This window comes from Achroia grisella, unplaced genomic scaffold (assembly GCF_030625045.1).
Source record: "Achroia grisella isolate CSIRO2021 unplaced genomic scaffold, CSIRO_AGI_Agris_v1 utg2786, whole genome shotgun sequence".
Lineage (NCBI taxonomy): Eukaryota > Metazoa > Arthropoda > Insecta > Lepidoptera > Pyralidae > Achroia > Achroia grisella.
The window spans coordinates 2,147,680-2,162,881 of record NW_026712766.1 but is presented as its reverse complement, the minus strand read 5'-3'; the positions used below and the strand labels follow the sequence as shown (position 1 = coordinate 2,162,881).

The 15,202-nt window shown below is 35.1% G+C and overlaps 1 protein-coding gene across 1 annotated transcript in view; it reads left to right on the top strand.

Annotated features, from left to right (window-relative positions):
- The window catches only part of LOC131843129 (microtubule-associated serine/threonine-protein kinase 3), a 78,717-nt gene that overhangs the window by 15,542 nt on the left and 47,973 nt on the right, over nucleotides 1-15,202 (top strand). The window contains 1 exon segment of the mRNA XM_059191732.1: nucleotides 13,634-13,722. Coding sequence (XP_059047715.1) covers nucleotides 13,634-13,722 — 89 coding nt within the window.

Below are 15,202 nucleotides of genomic sequence, written 5' to 3'. Positions count from 1 at the left end.
TTGTAGATATAGCCATCCCAAACACACACAATATACAAAGCACAGTCAATGAAAAACTAACAAAGTACACAGATCTAGCAATAGAATTAAAAAAACAATGGAAAGCACACACCATCCACATAGTACCCATAGTTTTGTCATCCACAGGAATTATACCAAAAAGTCTGAACAAACACCTAGACACGTTGCATATCCCCTCCTCTACAATAGACCTATTACAAAAAGCCGTCATACTAAATACATGTCGAATAGTCAGAAAATTTCTATCTTCATCACATAACTCATCCATGCTTGGCTAAGGCCCGCGTGTTTGAATATATTACCCCCGTAAAAAGGGAGATATAATAAATATATATACATACATATATATAATAATAATACTAATAATCTCGGGACAATTCACACAGCGCCATCCAGACCCAAGTTAAGCTAGCTAAAGCTTGTGTTATGGGTGCTAGATAACTAATACAAATACATAGATAATTTTTTTTTTCGTAAATACATACATAATATACATAGAAAACACCCAGACCGACACAAGCAATCATACTCATGAATACAAATGTTTGTGCCGTGCGAGTAATCGAACCCGCGACCATCGGACGTAAAGCACTGTGCTAGACCGCTAGACCACCGAGGTCGTCAATTACAAACAAGTATATATGTATAGAGATGAATTGTGTAGTAATAGTAATAGTAATATATATATATCCGCTTTCACTAGCAATTGCCGCGAGATAACGCGAGAAATACGTTAAATTAATGCTGGTAGCTTTATCTTTATGCAATAGAAAGTTGTCGGTCGGTCGGTCGGTCGTTGACAATGCAAATAATGTACATCCTTTGCGAGACCTTTGAATATTTTTATAACTTTCCTTTGCTATAGTAGACAGGATTGACGACCGCAGTGGTCTAGTGGTTTAGCACACCGCTTTACTTCGATGGTAGCAAGTTTGATTCCTCGCACGGTACAATCATGTGTTTTTATGAGTATGATTGTTGAAAGCAAACAATGGTCTGGTTGTTTTCTATGTAAATTAGGTAAGTATTGAGAAAAAAAAACTAAGTATTTATATCAGTCGTCTAGTACTCATAACACAAGCTCTGCTTAGCTTGGGACTAGATTATATTGCGTAAATTGTCCAAACGTATTATTATTATTATATACATATAATGATAGTAATTAAGACATGGGATTTCCGGAAGAAGCAAAGTAAAAATATAGTTTACTTTGCTTTTTTAGTAATAAATAATTTGGTTTTTGTTAGTTTTTCTCAACTGAAGCAGGTAGGTCTGGTACGGTAGGGATAGTGATAAAAAAATTACTCACATAAGTGTCAAAAAAATTTTAGGATTAAATTAGTGTCATTTTGCCTAAATGAAATCTAGTTAACATTTTTTGACAAAATGAAATCTATTTAACATTATTAAATTTAAGGGGAAAACAAGAGGGTCATCTAGCAATACTGATCTTCTGAGCTTCACACGAACGCATTACAAATCTTTAAATTTCTCGGCTTGTTCTATACTATAATACACATGTATTATATATATAAAATCTACAAATCTACCATCAGCTCAAAATCATTCCGAACTGACGGTAGATTTGACATATCATAAGAGTCTGTAATAGACCTACATGAATAAAGATATTTTGAATTTGAATTTTATAAACTTTCCTCTAGAATCGCTCTATCTATTGCTGAAAATTGCGTTAAGATCCGTTGCGAAATTTAAAAGATATAAGCGAATAGACAGCGATAGCGACTTTGTTTTATACTATGTAAAGATAGTCATAAAAAAAGGTTTTCTGTAGAGCTCATCATACAGCCTTTAACGTCATCGGAGCATGACATTTGCTAGAAGTTTCCTAGTACCTTCAAGGTTAATTTACAGGTATGGGTGAGTAGGGGTTGTGTGCTGATATTTATACCGTATGTGGAATAATAATAATAACAGTATAATTATATATTATATGCTGTATAATTCACACAGCACCATCTCTTAGATCTATCTCCTGTTCAGTTCAAACGGGGATCGAAATTACGACGGTCTAATCCGAGGTTCTAACCCCTAGCGGTGTCCTCAGACTAAAGTCGTATCCGTCAGGCGGGAGTTCGCCTTCAGCTGCTCCATAAGTCCTTCCTTTGGTTTGGAGTGCAATCTGTCCTCGCCCCCTATCGTCCGGAAAAGCTGTAAAGGCTAGCAGCGGCCAACAGCATTATAGACCGAAAAAAAAATCAGTGCCATCTGTCCCAAGTTGAAATGAGTTTGTGTTATGGATAGTAAATGAGTGACAGAAATACTTTTTTTAATACTTTTGATAAAATAAATAAAACTGAAGTCTCAATTAAAATAAATTAAATTGGAAGTAATTAAAATTCAAATTAGCTTTTCAATATATATAATATAAAATATTTTATATATACGGTACTTAGATGAAATAAATATACATATTTAAAATTTTTGTCTGTCTGTCTATTTGTTCTTCCTAATATCCGAAATGCCTCGACCGGTTTTGATGGGAATATCACTCGCAGATAGCATCGTTTTAGACTACATTTATTTTAGAAATGTTGTTTATTTGTAAAAAAAAAATTCCACACGGACGAAGTCACGGGTAACGGCTAGTATATAATATACTAATAATATTCACATACATACTTTCTTTAATTTGTAATTTCAAACAGGTACTTGAATTTTATATATTTGTATAGATAGAAAACGCGCAGACAGATTGAACCTACGAACCTTACTCAACACGAGGTTATGTTGCCAATTGTTGATCTAATTGTTTTGATGCTTATCCGTTTTCGATAGTGTTTAACATAATGAGTAATAACGTTCCAGTTAATCTTGTATGCAAATCTTGACCTCGGTCACAACTTAGATGTTAACCGACTTCTCAAATTGGTAAGTTGTGTTTTGATATTTAGAGTAGGCGTGATAATTTAATGTAACAAAATTGGACTGAGCCTTGAAATATTACGGTCAAGGTTTTTGAAATTATAGGATTTTTTATTGCCAACTAAATTCAAAATTAAAGTCTTTTGTTTAACCGATGACTTCCCTTGCCGATTATTACGATTCTTTTGAATGATAAAGTTTACTCAAGTGTTTTTTTTATACTATGATGGTCGCAAGCAATCATACGGTCGTCTGATTTGGCCTCGGTGGTCTAGCGGTTCTGCACACCGTCTTACTTCCGAGGGTCGCGGGTTCCATTTATGAGTATGATTGCATCGCTCTGGGTGTTTCTATGTATAATATGTATGTATTACGAAAAAAATATATATCTATGTATTTGTATCAGTTAACTAGTACCCATAACACAAGCTTTAGCTAGCTTAACTTGGAACTAGATGGAGTTGTGTGAATTGTCCTTATATTATTATTATTATCGGATGATAAAGTTTTTTTATTGGGTTGTTTGGGCTATTGTCAGGTGACTGTTACACCTGTAGCACTGCGACCTTCGTAGATAGCCCTTTTTCAGAGTTCGCTACCTAGACCCGTCAGGGACAAGAATTGAAGGATATTCTTAGGAGCCATGGGTTTTATCTCCTCGGGAAAGAGTGTAAATTTTCCAAAGGAGATATTTCGTTTATGCATGAGTGGGCTACAATCACATAGGATGTGTAGTGGCGTTTCCTCTTCAGTTTGGCAAAATCTGCAGATTTTTGTTGTGCATAGGCCTAGTTTTGCGATATATTTGTTTAATTGGCAATGTCCTGTGAGGGCCCTAGTCAAGCATATGTTGTTTTTACTCAATAGCAGTAGTCTATTAGAGTATTTGTTCGATGATAAAGGGTTACCGTAGCCTATGGACGCCCGACACATCCGGGGTCACGTGCGCGTTGCCTACCCTTAAGAAACATAATACAGTGTAACCTCGTTGTAACAAATCTTGTTTGTGTGTGATTATGTTGAGGTTTGATAGTTAAAAATTCGGTATAAAAAGGTTGTTCGCAATGTAAAGGTATATTTTACATTGACTCTTATGGACAATTCAAGGGGGTTACGAAGTATTTGTTAAATGGAGGAAGTTATATTGATAGATTAGCTACTCGCCCCGGCTTCGCCCGGGTGTACATGTATTATACATATAAAACTTCCTCTTGAATCTATCTATTAAAAAAACCGCTTCAAAATCCCTTGTGTAGTTTTAAAGATTAAGCTTACATTGGGACGGACAGACAGCGACAGCGACTTTGTTTTATACTATGTAATGATAATGATTTGCATGTTTGAACATGTTTGCTCTTTAGTCATTAGTACTCAGTCTACTCTGTGCAAGCGAATCATGCTATGCACAGATAGGATACTTTGATGTCTGCTTTATATGCTATGTTTTTTTTCTTATTGCTTTCTTGAAATTATGATAATATTTTTTTTCTTGAAATATGATAGCGTATCGGCTTGGTATTGATTGCCGCATGCATTCGTATGTAAAGTGCAAATACTATAACTACCATATGGCAATTTTTAGTAGTTATGACGTGGTCGAGTGGATTGAGTAGTCATGCTCACTAAAATGTCCCAACATGTGGCGGCCTAATGGGCCGGGTCTTTGGGCTCCCGAAAATATGGTCGAGCGCAGTGATGGTTGGGTCATACGTCGTTTTCGTGAACGAGTAGGACTATTAGGGACTAAAATGCTCTAATCATTACGACTGATTTAATCCTATTGTGTACTTAATATCTGATCCTAATAAATTAGTAAAAGTCGCTGGTTTGTATTCGCACGTTTCGAAATGTAAATACAAACTTACAATGATTATTTAAAAGAGCAACACGCAAGTTTCTTACTCGTTCTTCTTGTGACGAGACTGCTTTCCGAATGTGCGGTAGATTAAAGAATGATAACTATAAATATTCAAAAGAGCTTAAATTAAGTTTATTTGAATAAATGATTTTCTATCATATTCTACGTCGATAAAAGATTTTGTAGGCATTTGCGTGTTTGAAACAAATGTTTGGCACGTTTTAACTAATACTAACGGAAAACAATGCAGACAACTCGGGCGTGCTTCCAAATACTTTTTTTTGCGAACCACCTCAGCACAGATTACGATCTGTCAGTATTTATTTACTGACGTTGTACCAGTACGATTTTATCTACGCTATTTTTCCAGCACTCCGCCGTTACTGATGTAATTTCAGATTTCTGACGTGTATGTCTGGTATTTTGTTGTTTCATAAGATGACAAACAAGCTTACTGTAAGCTGTAACTATACTACAGTATAAATGCTGAATGGAAAGAAAGAAAGAAAGAAAGAAAGAATGGGAGTCACCTTCAGCGTTACAAGTATGTTTTAGCTTTTAAGTTGTATAGTAAATAAGATAGATAGTAAATTAAAGTAAATAAGAGTACTGTAATGCTGAATAAATGTTTTTATTATTATTATTATCCGTTTTTCACAGCCTAAGCTGGTGAATAGTACCGAGGACGGGACATGCCTAGTCTCTCGTTACTTTATTTTGCGTGATGATTTATTCTGTGGCATTTAGGAAGCAACGGACTATTGCACATGTATCTAAGAAGCATTTTGTAGTGGAATGTAGATTAGTTTATTTAATTTCAGATCGTCTATTGCTTTATGTAGTGTTTTAGGTTATTATTATTATTATTTTTTTAACATAAAAAAAAATTCCTCATCTCCCCTCTTAAGGAGAGGAGATGGCAACTTACTCCTGGCAGAATTATTATTATTATTATTATTCTCATTCGTGTCACTTTCAGCTTTTGCTGGTTTTTTTCCACACTTATTATTATTATAATAATGTGTTACGGCCATCCAAAGCGCATAATGGAGGATTTAAGAGGAATTAACCACGTACGTTTTTATGTATGACTTATATTTGACGGCTACGGTGGTCTAGCGGTTTACTACGCCGCTTTGCTTCCGATGGTCGCGGGTTCGATTCCTCGCACGGTGCAAACATTTGCTTTCTTGAATATAGTTCTTTGTGTCTGTGTTTAGTTTGGGAGTTTTCTATGTATATTGTGTATGTATTTACAAAAAAAAAAATATCTTAGTATTTATATCAGTGGTCTAGTAGCTCACAAGCTTCGCTTGGCTTGTGACTAGACAGCGCTGTGTTAATTGTCCAGGATTATTTATTTATATTACTAGAGACCCGTCCCAGGACAGGTGAATTACAAATCTTTGAATTTCTCGGCTTGTTCTATACTATAACACGCATATATTATACATGTAAACCTTCCTCTTAAATCACTCTATCTATTGCTGAAAACTGCATTAAAAGCCGTTGTGTAATTTAACAGCTGTAAGCGAACAGACAGCGGATTCAACTTTGTTGTATACTATGTAAAGATAGTACACCAGGTTAAATGGACCTCTGATCTAATTCCAGGATATTATTGAGATAAAAAATAGTCTATGCCCGACTTCATGATTGTCAAGTCTTATTAGGATCAATAATTATCGTTATTTTTTTCATACTAATATATTTTTCATACTAACGAACATATGGATTTTGCTTCAAATATCAGCGACCAAGCAATTATACAACGAGTCAAGTATATATATATTTCTGATGAAACCTCACGAATGATTAATATTTAGTAAGTACTAGCTGTACTCGCGACATCGCGTGGAATTTAACTTTATTTTTCTAAAATAAAATTAGCTAAGTTACTCTTTATTACATCAGCTATCTGCCAATAAAAGTCTCGTTAAAATCGTTCCAGAGATGAGCCGGAGCAATCAGGCAGACAAACAGACAAAAATGGTAAAAATTGTTATTTTGGTGTATGTATCATATTTATTCATATGCATCCAGTAAAAAACGGTTATTTCAATATTATAAAGAGACACTCCAATTTTATTTATATGTATAGATATACCAGGCTAAAACAAAGATCTTTCTAATTAATGAGTCACATTTAATGAGTCAACACTTTCCTCATTCTGTAAGTAGGCAACGTAAACAGGTAATACAACTCGAGAAATTAGGCCAATATAAATTAGGGTTAATGTTTAGAGCAGACATAAGCACTAAAGCCCTTTTAAAACTTACTAAAGCAATACCAGGTTATCGAGATACACGTTGTATAATGTCATCTGAGTGGGTACCTCGTCTCACCTATTTCAGTAGCCGAGCAGTTTGCAAGCTTGGTTTCGGTGGAATAAGTAATAGAGCAGTGACATTAGAGGATGGGCAGGCATTGCATTTTAGTCCTACGGATTACCATCGCATGGGCGATTTTACATTGGTCACATGATAATGTTATGTTGCTTTGAAAGATAAGCTGTAATTCAAGCGTTTTGAAATATGTGCTGTAATCGAACCGTTGAAATTACAAGAAAGATTGGGTATGATTAGATTATCACGACTGGCACATGATGCATGGCGAGCTGATAGTTAATAATAGAGTTTACAGAACCCAATTTTTAAATGATGATAATGGAATGATGAAACCGCCTGCACTTACGGTTTACGCTGGCGAAGCACCAGTGGAGTATAAGATGAGCATGAGGTCATGTCAGATTGCCACGATTGCAACTTTACCAGAAATTTATCACGATGGTACCTAAGGGGAAGCGCGTGTAGGTCAACCTAACTGGTTGGTACTTACCTACCTACCAACCTAGCTGCCAATAGGATCTTTAGTCTACTTTACTAACAGTACCCTTCTACTCATCCCATTGCTACTAATGCACCATCTAAGGTCGACTTCCACACCACCCCTTGGAAACGAATGCGGATTTCTTAGGAAATTGCTACGATGGGCTAACTAACCTAATTTTATAGTCATGCTATCATTCCCCATTAATTCTTCGCCAGCGTATACCGTAGCACAGGCGGGTGCACCACTCACATAAAAATAAATACTTCTTTTTTAACTACATGCTGTTGGCCGAAGCTGGCCTTTCAAGATTCACGAAATGATATAGGGGCGAGTGTAGATGGCACTCCAAACCCGCAAAGGACTTATGGAGCAGCTGAAGACCAACTCCTACCTGATGACTTTAGTTTGAGGGCACCGTTAGGGTTTCAAACCTCGGCTCATGCCGTCGTAATTTCGATCCCCGTTTGAATTAATCTGGGGATATTTCCCAGGAGGATTATGTAGATGATAGTGGTGTATGCAGATACAGATGAGGGATTCCCCTGTACATCTGGGGGGTCGGTTTCTATAGTTATCCCACATTTTGTGGTAAAAAATGTTAATACATAGACATGAAATATTTGGACACGCGCTGAGCTTACGTATTTCTCTTGTTTGTTTGGGATGTTGAGCGATATGTGGTAATAGTATGCCAATATAATAGAGATATTTATATTATATTATTTTGAATTTTCTGGAAAATGGGTGTATTAATGGAATTAGTAACAATATTTATTCAAATAAACTTAATGTAACCACTTTCGAATTGTTATTTTATTTATTCCACTACTCATTCGGTACGCAGACTCATCACAAGAACAATGAGCAAGAAACTTGTTTAAAGTTTCCTAAAGATCGATAATGCGTCCCAAATTCATGCTATGCTCATATTTATACGTACAATTACAATTAAAAAAAAACACGGAATTTTAACACGTCATATTTATTTTTATTGAAATTGCAGCAGATGGATGATAATGGAATGGTGCATCCGCCTGCGCTAACGGTTTACGCTGGCGGGGCACCAGTGAAGGATGTTAAATGAGTATGAGGTCATGTCAGTTAGCCCGACGTGAGAGTTTCGCCAGGAGTTCATCATGATGGTTTCCATGGGTAACCGTGTGGAGACCTGACATAGTAAAGACCTGATTAGCAATGAGGTTACTATTCCATTAAGAAGAAAAACAATTGATCTATAGACAAGCAGTCACTCTCGATGACACATACGGTCATACGAATCGGAACCGGTTTTTCTAGAAACAATAACTTATTATTCGACAGCTGTGAAACAGATGAATGGGTGCGATATTAGTGTGTTAGTATGCATGTTAATTCGTTTCCTCGTAACTCCCAAACTACTGGTTTGACCAATGAGATGATGAAGTGTTCCGTGTACCTAAGGCCATATGACTTCATGCTCGTAACAAATCCTTTTGTTATAAGTTGAATTAATAACGATAAGCAAAGTTAATAAAAAAAATGTACTATTAACCACAGAGAAGAATAAGAAATAATAATAATATTCTCAGGACAAAACACAGCGTCATCTAAACTCAAGTGAAGCTAGCTAAAGCTTGTTTTATTGGTAGTAGATAACTGATACAAATAGATATATATATATTTGTAGATACATACATATCGCGACCATACATACATATCGTAAAATATGATATTTATTGTATTTATATTATTTACTGTCATTGTGCAATATAATCTGTATGAATAAAATATACACATAGGTGACCTTATATCTTAAAAAAAAGCAGACAATTCCATGTGTAACGACTACTTTCAGCATATGCATATTTTTAAAAACTAGTTTCCCTCGTTACTGACCTTACCTCATTTGAATGTTGCGATTAAAGATTTGATCAAATATTTGTACCAAACGTGCTGATCTAAATGTGTTACTGGGATTCCTATCATGTTTAGAATGTTTGACGCGGTATTTTGCTTGACTTTATTTATATTTAAACTTTATTCTGGGCGAGGCAGAGGTGTGTCACAATCGTTGTAGCCAACATTTTTTTATTAGTTACTAGCTGAGCCCGTGGTTTCACCCGCGTGAAATTTATAGCCTATATGCCATTTTGATGTATAAGCTATATTACTGTAAAGTTTCATCAAAATCCGTTCAGTAGTTTTTGAGTGAAAGAGTAACAAACATTCATTCATACTCACAAACTTTCGCATTTATAAATGTTAATAAGATATGTTATTCTGCTGTATAAGCTATTTTACTGTAGTTTCATCAAAATCCGTTCAGTAGATTTTGCGTGAAAGAGTAACAAACATTCATCCGTACTCACAACCTTCGTGTTTATAATATTAATAAGATTCAGTGTAATTTATTTGTACAAGTCGACATGACTTGAAGCGGCATTCAGAGACGTCTAATGGTAGTTTATGCAACTCCTTAGTGTAGACTTAGAAATGTCCTACTCAAAGACATACCAAAATTCGATTAGAAATGTCGGAATTCTAATATTTTTATCCATACGTAAAGCGCCATCTAGTCCCAAGCTAAGTAAAGCTTGTATTATGGGTACTAGACAATTGATACCAATTTTTTTTAATACATACATAATATTAATACGTAAAGCAATAGCAACCTCCCAGCAATGGTATTTCCAAACATACGATACGATATTGAAACCTTCAAGAAAAGAACTTAATTCTTCTTAAAAGGCCGGCAATGCACTTGCAATTCCCCTAGTGTTGTGGGAGCTCATGGCCGACGGTAATATAATCAGTTACCGTCAGGTGAGCCGCAAGTTCGTTTGTTCCCTATGCTATTAAAAAAACACAAAGAAGGTTTGTTATGAAATTGCGCGGACGAAGAAATATGAAATTTCGCACGCTTATAGTTTATATAGAGAATAGTGCAGAATGCAATTTTTTTTTAAATTATGTATGCGTAATACATTAAAACAAAAAAAAAAAACATTACATGCACTACCATGTATTTGACACATACGCATAGGATTATAGTCTTTAACAATAGAACCTTAATAATGTTCAAACTTATAATTTAAATTCATTATGGTTGAATATAGATCATTGGGCGACCATTTATAATATTAAAACAATATTGGGCACTGAAAATAGAGTACATAGTCGTTTGAATGAAATTTTAAAGGCGTTCTTGCAATCTCTTACAGTTCTATACTATAGATCCTATACTATATCCCAGTTTGTGTAACTGGGATATAGTATAGGATCTTTTGAATTAAAGCCACAAATTTTTTTAATGCCACAAGTATAAAAAAAAATCGTGTTAAAAAATAATAATGTTAGGGACAACCTTTATCACTTAGAGCTATGAAGAATAGATAGTAGCCGATTCTCTCACCTACTGAATATGCATATAAAATTTCATAAAAATCGGTCAAGCCGTTTCAGAGGAGTACCATACTCGTCCGAAACGGGTTACATTGTAACACAAGAATTTTATATAATAAGATAGGGTAGACTGGGTTTTTTTTTTAACGGATGATAATGGAATGGTGCACCCGCCTGCGCTAACGGTTTACGCTGGCGGGGCACCAGTGGGGGATGATAATATGAGCATGAGGTCAGGTCAGTTAGCCCATCGTAACAAATTCACCAGGAATTTATCACGATGGTTTCCAGGAACCATATAATAACATTGTTAGTAATGGGGTCATCAGTCCACATTACTAACAATCCCCTTCCCCCTGGTTAGACTGGGTTGAAAATATCCTACCGTACCGAAGGCCAAAAATCTCGTATGAGGTTTCTCCTATAGACAAACAGACATTGAGACTTCGGTGGTAAATGATCTTAATAAGTCTAGAACATCCAAACAGTTTTAAACTGTTATATCGGATGATTTTGTTTACCGTACGCGGTATATATGGCGTAGTAGATACACAAAGGCGATACATCTATACATATAAATAACATTGGAGTGTCTGTTTGTAAAATTGAAATAACTGTTTTTTACGATTTTTGTCTGTCTGTTTGTTCCGGCTAATCTCTGAAATGGCCGGACTGATTTTGACGGGATTTTTTTTGGCAGGTAGCTGATGTAAGTAAGGAGTAACTTAGGTTATTTTTATTTTAGAAAAATAAAGTTTAATTCCACGCGGACGAAATCGCGGGAACAGCTAGTTTGATATAATTTTGTAATGACGTGCGTGGCAATAGTAGTTTATGTATGGGATTTACAGTTCATGTTAGATGTAGACACCTATATAAGTGTACAATGTATATAAACTGACTTTAAAAAAAAATATTTAGTTGAGTTTCTTCTCAATTGAATTTGTACACTGAACTGGACGGTAGGGAAAAACATTAATATAAAAAATTTGACGTTCATATGCATCTAAAATGTCCTATTGATATGATTTTAGTAAATCTTTTTTTTTTTATATTATGTAAAAATGTAATGTTTGTATAATCGGGGTAAACTGTTTTCAAGAAGGGTATGTTGAGGTTTCTTGACTCCATAGTCTACTGTAACCGTTTACCATCAGATCGGCTTTATGATTGCTTGCCAAAGACGTAGTAAAAAAAAAACTGCGTTGCTACTAATCTATGTATATTATGCATGTATATACGTGCTATATGTACGTATTTCCAAGTGTTTTTACTCAATTAAAGAGCTTATGGAATCCTAAAATGATAAATTATACCTTATGACATTTAGATTTATATAGATACAAATTGGCATATACAATAATTAATAATTATATAAAAAATCGATAATTTAATTAACTTTAAGATTTGTACGCTTGATATAAGCTATCAAACGTACAAATCTTAAAGTTAATTAAATTATCGATTTTTATTATATATTTTTAGATTATGCAAGGGCCATGTTTTTGTATAACATCATATATGTATGTACCCAAAATCTACAAATAAATTTATTATTGTTATTATTATCATCCTCTCACTCTCTTAGCTTTTATTATTATTATTATTTTCCAAACCTTACAAAAATTCGAATAGGACGAGGAGACGGTAACTTATTATTCTTATTATTATATCAGTTGTTAAGTACCCATAACACAAGCTGTACAGTTTATGGCGTTGTTTGAACTGTCTAGTGCTATTTATTATTATTAAACGTGTAATTAGTACTTAATTATTTAAATTGAAATATCATTTAAATGTAGTTGTTATTCATTATTGTAGTTTAACAACATACTTATAGTTTAACGGCTTTGAGTACGAGCTATCAAGTTGTATTAGCATAATAAAATATCAAAACAACATTAGCGTCATAAACTCGAATGATATAATTATAGTTCATAACATTAAGAACGTCGTGGCCTAGTGGTTTACTACTCTGAATTACGAGCAATCGGTCGTGAGTTCAAATCTGACTGAAATAAAATAGAACTTAAAATTGAGTAATTCATCTGTTTCCTTCACAGGAGAATTACTCAATTTTAAGTTATATGTTAACACCGATGTCAAACCAAAAATTATTCCGAGAGACAGCGGTAGGTCTATCCCTTGCCGAGTTGTCTTTTTTTATGGATTATAACGGAATGCACGCCAAGATGGGCTAACCGCTAACTTCATGCCCGTTTTATCATCCTCCACTGGTGCCCCGCCAGCGTAAACCGTTAGCGCAGGCGGGTGCACCATTCCATTATGATCCATAAAAAAAACCATGCGGTTCCCCCTATAAACCATTGTTATAAATTCCTGGTGAATTTTCCACGATGGGCTAACTAAGCTGACCTGCTCCTTATCTTATCATCCTCCAGTGGTTCCCCGCCAGCGTATACCGTTAACTTAGGTTGGTGCACCATTCCAATATGTCCATCCATCTACTGCAAACCTAAGTCGATACCTATATACGACTTAAAACTAACAAATCCGTGGACACGTGTCAATAATAATTACGTCTAACAATTAGAGTCACTTTAAAAATTATTACCCATTTAAAAAAAAACCCGTATTGGATGACAGTGGTAACAGTTTGTACTTTATGTTTTAATGGGATTGTTTTTTTACAGATGCGGGCAAGGCGTCACGCAATACAAACCTCGTGCGCATGCGCCGGTCGGCGCTTGGGAAGTCGGCGCCGACGCTCTCCGTCCATGTGGTTAGTACATTTTTTTTAAATTGATGTAAGTGTAATGTTGCACCCGCTGCTCTTAACGGCTTACGCTGGCGGGGCAGGACAATAAGATGAACATCAGGTCAGTTAGCCCACCGTGACAAGTTCACCGGGAATGTATCATGATGGTTTCCAGTGGGAACCGCGTGGAGGTCAAGCTGACATGGTCATGAGGTCAGCAGTCCACATGACTATAAATTCCCTTTGCCCTTGTCTGTTGCCTCGAAGAAGGGATTATAAAAAATTGATAAAGCTCAACAATTATTTTAGCTGAATTTGTCTAACTCAATTATATTTTTTTTATTCTACCGGTCATTCGGAAAGCAGCCTCATCACACGAATAAGAACAATCAACAAACTACAGTCTTGCTCTTCTAAGTAAATGTTGTTCAGCGTTACAGCTTCCAGTAGCGGTGGTCAGGTTTTCAAACTGAATGTTTGTGGACTCACACATGCCAATGGTAGCGGAATCAAACGAAATAGTATCCATCCATTAAGTGATGAAATGGACTTTCGCAAATTATCACCTATTTCAAAGAAAATTGCGTTGGAATAGTTCGAAGAAAGAAATTCAGTTGAAAGTAATTCAATTAATGATTGTCCTGGTCTGGTCCTGACTGGTACGCCCACGTAACCAAGTAAACAGAATAGAATCGCGTTCGAACTCGTGTCTGCGTGGGAGATGAAAGGGTCAGCATCCCACCTACAACTTAGACCCCTTCCGGCCAAATTGTGGGTCTATATTGGTATTTGTTATATACCTGATAGTGCTGAATTTTCTCTCTAAAATTTCGGTTTATTGTTTCTAACAACACAGGTTGATTTTACAATTCTACCCAAATAGGGTAATTTTATAGTCAAACCTAAAATATGCACAATGACGTTATTTTATCTATATTCATTGTAACAGACGTTATTTTTCAATGTAAATTATTTCTGCTTTAGGACGGCCCTTTTCACCTAGGTATATACATAAAAAAAACCCTACGACCTATTACAATATTCGATATACACCAAAAATGCCATAAATATCGGTCAAGCCGTTTAGTTCAATATCAAACACTTGACATTTAAAAAAATAAATAATGGTGTTGTACTAGGATTTATAATATAGTAGCTACTTACCCCGGCTTCGCCCTATTATACATTATGACGGTGTATAATGTATTATACATATAAATCTTCCTCTTGAATCACTCTAACTGTTAAAAAAAACCGCTTCAAAATCCGTTGCGTAGTTTTAAAGATTTAAGCATACATAGGGACGGTCAGACAGCGACAGTGACTTTGTTTTATAGTATGTATGAACTTAATTCTTTATTTAAAAATGTATATATAAAAACTATTAATTTAAAATTACAAACAGACACTCCAATTATAAGGATTAGAATTTAGAGTAATGAGGTACAAAAGCTGGTCTTATCAGTAAAGTGCATTTTTCACAAACATTCGGAGAGATTATAGA